The 7,577-nt window shown below is 44.1% G+C and overlaps 1 protein-coding gene across 1 annotated transcript; it reads right to left on the bottom strand.

Moving 5' to 3' along the window:
* Positions 1-1,475: 1,475 nt before the first annotated feature.
* Positions 1,476-3,090, bottom strand: HTR1E (5-hydroxytryptamine receptor 1E). The gene has a single exon (XM_007052574.4). The coding sequence runs from the start codon at positions 2,914-2,916 to the stop codon at positions 1,822-1,824; it is 1,095 nt and encodes a 364-aa protein (XP_007052636.1). The 5' UTR covers positions 2,917-3,090; the 3' UTR covers positions 1,476-1,821.
* Positions 3,091-7,577: the final 4,487 nt, after the last annotated feature.

Here is a 7,577-nt window from a genome sequence, read left to right as displayed (position 1 = left end):
TTTAAAACAGGCTAAATTTGCCCCTGTGTTACAGTGTTGGAAAGGTTCCCTCTAGCAGAAAGTCTAACTGGAGGGGCATGGCTGTGTAAGGTGCCCACAACCCCTGCCCAGCTGGGGCCCTTCAGACAGCTGGTGCAGCTCTAAACACCAGCAGAGGAGGGAGTATGGACACAATGGCCAAGGCATGAGTCTCTGTCAAAGGGCCACCTCTGGAGCCCATCTGCATGTAAAGCATTGAGCACCCTTCTTTGATGTGTGAGCCCTAGGGACAAACAGTGGACACACTGGCCCCCTTGGCACAGGGCCATGTGATTAGCACCCCTGCCCTGCCAGGAAGGAGTGAAATCCAGAAATAGTCGTCTGACTCCCTGATGCCAGTGCCAAAAAGGTTCCAGATCCCTGCTTTGGCAGCTGCAGGAGAAGTTTCAGAGTCAGAGAGCATTGTGGTGACAACCAGTGCCATCCTCAAGGGGACCAAGTCCATATAGGACAAGAAGGGAGTTCCAGCAATGTAACCATTGTTTCAAGTTCAGAGCAGCCAGATATGCCTTAATGGCATTAGTGCCCAACCTTGTCAGCCAGGCTGTGCTAGCTATGGCCAACAATACCTTGGCAGTGGTTTGTATCGACAAACAGGGAAGTACCAGACCCTCCCCACTTCCTGAGGGAACTTATACCTTCTCTGCCTATGGGTGGAGAACACCCTATTGTCCCTTTGAGCCCTGCATGTAAAAGGAAAGCTGGACATCCAAGCAGGCTAGCTAAGCAGACAAGTGATAGTGTTGTCTGTATCCCAAGGTATTTGAGTAGATTATTGGCTGTTTTGGCCTCTTTGCTTCTGGGAACAATACAAGGGTTCCAGGGTTCTATTCCCGATGGAGGGAATTAGGAAGCAGTAGCCACAGATGCTCAGAAGATTGCTATATACATGTCTCCTGTGCCCCACAATGCCTAAAGTGATTCAGAAAAGGAAAGAGAATGCAGATGTTCTGGTGTCTCCATGTTGGGGGGGCCCTGGCCCGGAAGACAAGGGCTTCTGACAATAAAACAGATGGCAGTCAGCGCCTCCACTCTTTTGCCCACACAGGAAGCACTTTCAATAATAAGGACCAGTTCTGTAGCTGGGTTCCCTAGCTGTGTGAATCTAGCTGTGTGACTTTAAAGAGGCACCAACTAAAACAAAATGTTTTCTTTGAGTATATGCCAGGCTCCTTTTTTAGAAGGAATGAGCCAAGTATTGCTCTGTTATCTGGATTTACTCCAGATTAGTAGTTGTGTAAGGAGAGCAGAATGTGTTCTGAGTAGGTTTATTTGGGAATAAACTAAGATGAAAATTACCATTCATTCAGAAGGAAAATAACCGGTTTTCTCTGAATACCACATTGCAAGTTTACAGCTCACTTTGCACTCATTAAGTGATATGATCAAGAGCTGAGTTTATTCTTAACCAGATAAGTACTTATGTGGATATAGATTATAAACCTCCATGTCATAGTGCAAGTTAAATCAACCATTTGTTTTATAAATATGTATTTTTTAAATTGTTGCTTAAATAAGATATTTTAAAAATGAATGGATAACTGGGGTTTTTGGTTTATTTTTCCAAGAATTCTGTGCCTCAATATAATAAAATGTGTTTGAAACTATGTACTATAATAACATGAGAGGTAGAAAACAGCAAAACAAGTTACAGGCCAAAGAGAAGACAAGCATAAAGACAAACACAAAAATCCCCTTTACCAAGCAAAATGTTGCCAAATTCAGCTCATTTTACTCATTCTTAAGGCCAGGGCGTCATGTTATATCTGCCTTTAGGTGCTTTTAAGAATTTTCCCAACACCGAATAAGCTTTTTAAAGGCCAGCTTAAAATCGTCATTAAAACTAGTGTACAGCAGAGGGTTGATAAGGGAGTTGACATAGCCAAGCCATGTCAAAAAGTCAGCTACTTCTGCAGACACCGTGCGAACACTCAGGCCCACAATAAGCTCCTTAATGAAAAATGGTAACCACGACAAGATGAAAGCCCCTAAGATCAGTCCCAGGATGCGAGCAGCCTTTCGTTCCCGTGTACTGGAAATCTGCTGACGGTCACCAGCCAGCTCCAGGTCATTATCAATAGGAGGAATTCTCACTGACGCATGTATTTTATCAAATTCCGTGGTTGGGTCAGATGTCGAGAAGTCTGACACGCAGAACGTCTGCGTGAGCTTACAACTGGCAAAAGAATTTTGGCTGTCTGTGCTCCTGTTGCTTAGGTGGCGGCTTGACCCCCGTTTTTGGTATAGGCTCTTTGCAGCATGGTAAATTCTGTAATAGAGGATCAGTATTAGCATCAAGGGGATATAAAATGCCCCAAAAGTGGAGTAAATAGTGTAGATCACGTGATCGTGTTGAATGCGACACTCGCTGGGAATAGTGACGCTGTGATGATTTCTCCAAAACAAAGGTGGCATCGAAATGAAAATGGATATAGTCCATACAGTGACTATCATAAGCCCGGCCCTTTTTGCCGTTCTTTTCCTGGCGTATTCAATAGCATCTGTGATTGCCCAGTATCTATCCAGTGCAATGACACAAAGATGAAGAATTGAACACGTGCAGCAGGTCATGTCAACGCTAAGCCATATCTCACAGATGAAGTATCCCAGAGTCCACGTATCCATCACTATGTATGTAATGCTCAAGGGCATGACTAAAAGAGCAACAAGCAGATCTGTCACAGCTAGTGAACATATTAAGTAATTTGCAGGCTGGTGTAGTTTCTTGGTGGTGCCAATTGCTGTAATTACAGCAGAGTTCAGCAGCATAGTCAAAATTGTGATTAAGGCCAAGGTCAGGGTAACAAGCATCTTTTCGGTGACTGTTTTGAGTTTGACAGCCACGCTGGCTTCTGTTGTGCAGTTTGTGAAATTCATTCCCCCCTCCCCGCGCCCCAAGATACACAGAGAAAAAGGCTGCCACTTCTGGATGTTAATGGCTCCTGTTCAAAATTCCTCCATTTGAGAAAAGCTTCAGATGTCAAATTATTTGTCCCATTTTCGCTAGATCAGCTCAGAACATCCAGTTGTTCCTTCTGCTCAGAACATCCAGTGTTCCTAGAAGATAAAAATTATATCAGTTAACCAATGTAGAAAAATCCAACTTTTCTTCTGTAAAAAACCTAGTCTTTTAATGTTACTGCCTCAAACAAGAATGTTGGTAACTTCCATTTCTCCCTCCCTGCTCTTCAGTTTTCCCGCTACTGCTTAGTCCCAAAGAACACTTTTGGGCTACATACTCAGCGGGTATAAACTGGTGTAGCTCCATTCACTTCAGTAAATCTATGCCAATTTACATCCTCTTAGGATCCAGTTCTTTTCTTTCTTTGCAAGTCAAATTCCAAACCATTATGAGTAGAGAAAATCTATCCTGTTACTTTAATTGCGGTCTTAAAACACATTACTCCTGAATATCTTGTTTAAAACAAAAGCCCATTTCAACTAATGCTTACTAGCTTTTCATAGATTTCAATTCATTTTTCATATTCACATGTCTGTCTTTAATATCCTGGAAACAGCACATTTAAAAAAATACCCAGATTATTGTATAATAAGCAGCTTTCAAACAAATGTTTAAAGTTTCATAACACACATTCAGCATCACACAGTACATTAGTGTTGCTAAGAGGCTATGCAGTTTTGTGTAATTACTGCTGACATTTGCCATATCCTACTGTGCATGCCTTTGGAGGAGAGAGACAAAAAGCATATGCCTTTGCTTTGAGGGTTACATCAACTTCTTACTGTCACACAAGCCAGTGAGATGACAAGCACCAAGAAATCTCAAAAGATCCTATTTTGAAACAAAACCTTTAGTATTTTATTTTGAAAAAGTTCAAATGACAATTGCAGATTGCGGACCTTACCCCGTATTACTTTCCCATCTCAAGCCCACTGGGATCAGTGAGAATTCTGGGTATTCATGATGTGCAGGACTGACTTTGCTGTTAGTGGAACACCGAGAGACCCCAGTTGTTGGAATCGAACCTGAGACCTCTGGAGCTTAGAGTACGAGTCTCCACTGCATGAGCTAAAAGCCATGAGGCCTTTAGCTAAGGCTATAGCAGATTCATTAACCTAAGTGGTCTCTGTGCCACTAGACGGGACGCAGCACCACACCCAGGCGCTGTGTGTGTTACACTAGCAACAGCTGCAGTAGGCAGCTCTAGATTCCCAGGAAGGCTTTTAAAAGTGACTTTGCTGCACCAGTTATAATTAAGCTGAATACAGAGGACATGGCAAATGTAAGGCCTGCTCCATTAATCACATCAGTGGAAAGACTCCACTGACATCAGCAGGACCTGGATCCAACCCTAATGGTGGAAAACGGATCTATAATATTATGTGTTGTACACAAACAAAATTGGAAGAGTTTTAAATGTTTGGTCTAAATGAAACCAAAAGAGACCTCCCGAAAGCTAAGTTCTCTCCTCTTATATAACTACCCAGTTCTCTTAATTAAAAACAAGTGTGAAAAGAATGATAGAAGCTCACATATCAGATTTGTGGTATGGTTGGGTTAAAATGATTGTTTGGAATAAGCCGAAAGACAAGTCTTTGGAGATAACCGATTGTGCTAGTTTGGGGCCAGAGTGTGGCCGCTCTCTCTATGCAAGAGAGGGATAATGCAAAGAGCCTTCACCCACCCCATTGCACCGAGGCCAGGCACAATAGCAATTCCTATGCTCTTCTGAGTACAAATACCTGGCTAGTGTTTCCTGGTGCACAAGTCACTCCCATAGCAGTGGGACATGGCCTCCTTCCCCCTCCACACCAGCCTGTGGAGCTGGCCAGTTGTAGAAGGGAGCACATGGAGTACTTTGGTGCAATGGACGTACTCCCCTCCTATTATCCTTAGTTCCCTGGGAGCTCCAGGGCACATTGTGATTCCTTGAGGCACAATGGCTCCTGGAGCACCCCCTGAGACAGTGCAACTCTGTATAACCCCCAGCATGGCTGTCTGAGGGGGTTTAATGGACATAAGAACTGCTTATTGCAATTATTCTCAAATGGGTTTTCACTTTGATTTATTTTTAGGGAGTGGAGCCTTTGAGCTCTCTCTCTTTGCACCCAATAGCTGCCTTTAAAAGTACATTCTTTTTTTTGTTTAGTATAATGTCCTTAAGTAAACGATCCTAGTTTAATAGGCACAAGTGCAAATGCTCTCAGTAGAACACAACATAGTGCTGCGTGCACATCAACAACTGGGTTGTTTGTGTTCTGCTGCTCAACAGGATTGGATTTGCCCCCTGGAAACCACTGCAGTAATTGAGAAGACTGAGCAAACACACCAAACCAAACCAAAGCAACTCTCCCTCCCCCAGATAAAACCCCAAACCAACCACAACAACTTCTCGCTATAAAGCATAAATCTGCAGGTTCTTCAGAACAGGCTGAGAGGCCAGTTTCAGGTTAACAATGTTCTGATTCCTTCCTGTCAAAATCCATAGCTGTGAAAGCTGCTTCCAGGACCTGCGCTCAGTGTTTGGAATGAACTTTGAGCATGAGGGATAATAGCTATTTGCGTGTAATATGTATTTCTGTGTTCAAAGAACAGCATTAAGGCTGCAAAGTCAGTCACTAGTTAGGAAATGCCAGAATGACGTTTGCCTGTGCAACCTTAATGTGTCTCCCTTATGTGCATGCACTACGATACGGCCTTGAATTCCGTGGTCCCACATTATATTCTCTGTAAGACCGCTGCCTCGTTCAGTGTCCGAAATGTACAGTTGTCACTTAATGATAAGCTTTTCAATATTTTGTGTTCTCCTGAGTGTTCAATGTACAGCCAGGCCTTTTTTACTGCACACTATTAAACCCTGCTCTGGAGACAGAATTATGAATTTCCTTATGGACTTTTCTCTGGTGCCTATTACTCTAGTATCTGAGTGCTTCAGAAACCTACATTTACCTATGGGGTGGTATTCTCCCCATTTTATAGATGGGGAGCAGAGACAGACTCAGGTCAAAAGTTTCTACTAATTTTGGGGGCCCAATTTGAGACTCCAGGAACCTGATTCTTTTTGCAGAGCACTTAGCATTGTACAGCACTTCCTACATTCAGGCACAGCTTCTATGGACTTCAGTTGCAGCTGGGAGTGCTCATTACTTCTGCAAATCAAACCCGAGGGTCTCATGTCAGGCACCCAGAAAATGAGGAACACAAAATTAGTGACCACCTGTGAAAAGTTTGGCCTCTGTGGCTTGACTTGCATCATACAGGAACTCTGTGCAAGAAGCAGGAACAGAATCAATTCACCAGGCCAGCATGCAACTGCCTTTATTATAAGATTGTCCTTTCTTTTTCCTGCAATCCCCTGTTTCATTCCCTACACACCTTCCCATGTCGTCAACAAATGGTGTAGGGGTTCTACAACCAACAGCCTCATTTACTACACAACTCAGAGTCATCCCCTGAGTAAGTCCATCCTGTGCACTAAATGAGGCTGGGGTCCTATGGAAAAAACATATGATCATGTAATTAAAGATTGTGTCACAATGCATATGCACAGGTGGGCCAAATTAAGGTTGCGCAGGTAACCTTAGTTCTGGTATTTCCTAACTTTTGAGTGTTTGACCTTGCAACCTGAATACTTTTGTTTTAACAATTTTCCTAGGTTTTAAAAAAGCAAACTGACAAAACAGAAATTCCATCATGTGGCATCATATTAACGCCCTGATGGGCCATCAATGAGTTTGGAGCTTTTAGAGCCACCACCCAGACCTCTGCCACTTGAGCTAATGGAATAACTGATAGTAGGTTGTTGTTGTCTATATCAGGGGTTCTCAAACTGGGGGTTGGGACCCCTCAGGGGATTGCGAGGTTATTACATGGGGAGGGGGGTCGTGAGCTGTCAGCCTCCACCCCAAACCCTCGTTTGCCTCCTGCATTTATAATGCTGTTAAATACATTTAGAAGTGTTTTTAATTTATAAGGGGGTCGCACTCAGAGACTTGCTATGTGAAAGGGTCACCAGTACAAAAGTTTGAGGACCACTGGTCTATATGAACCAGCCCTAGTGGGGAATGAGACCCACCCTTTGCCGGTGGGTTTTACTGATGTTTGGTGACAGCAGAGGAGTGGTGAATCAGGAATCTTGAGTTCCATTCCAGGCTCTACAGGGGAGTATTTTCTAGAGGACAGTAGTAAAGTTGCTGCACCAACACCTCCCTCCCCTGCTGGCCGGCTGCACAACTTTTGCCTCAGTTTCCCCCTGCCCTGTACTTTGGCCTACTCTGGCCATAAAAATGTTGTGGCCCTCCAGCGAGACCATTTTGAAGAGTCCTTTATGTGAAGTCCCACAGCAATGTAACCAAACCAAGCCTTGCCCTGCTGGGCTCAGCTAGTAGCCACAACATCCCAGGCATGCCTCTGCTGCTCTCTACTGGTCTCCTGGCTACCCAAAGGCTTCTGTGCCTTGCTCAGCCCCACAGCCCAGGGGCTGGCACACTCCTTCCCTCACTCAGGGTTCAGGCAGGCTACAGCTCCCTCAGGGGCCCTGCCTCCATTCAGGCTTCCAGCTCACCCCTGGAGTAGA

The sequence above is a fragment of the Chelonia mydas genome, chromosome 3 (genome assembly GCF_015237465.2).
Source record: "Chelonia mydas isolate rCheMyd1 chromosome 3, rCheMyd1.pri.v2, whole genome shotgun sequence".
NCBI lineage: Eukaryota > Metazoa > Chordata > Testudines > Cheloniidae > Chelonia > Chelonia mydas.
Note: the sequence above shows the minus strand (reverse complement) of the source record. Positions and strands in the feature narration are given on the sequence as shown.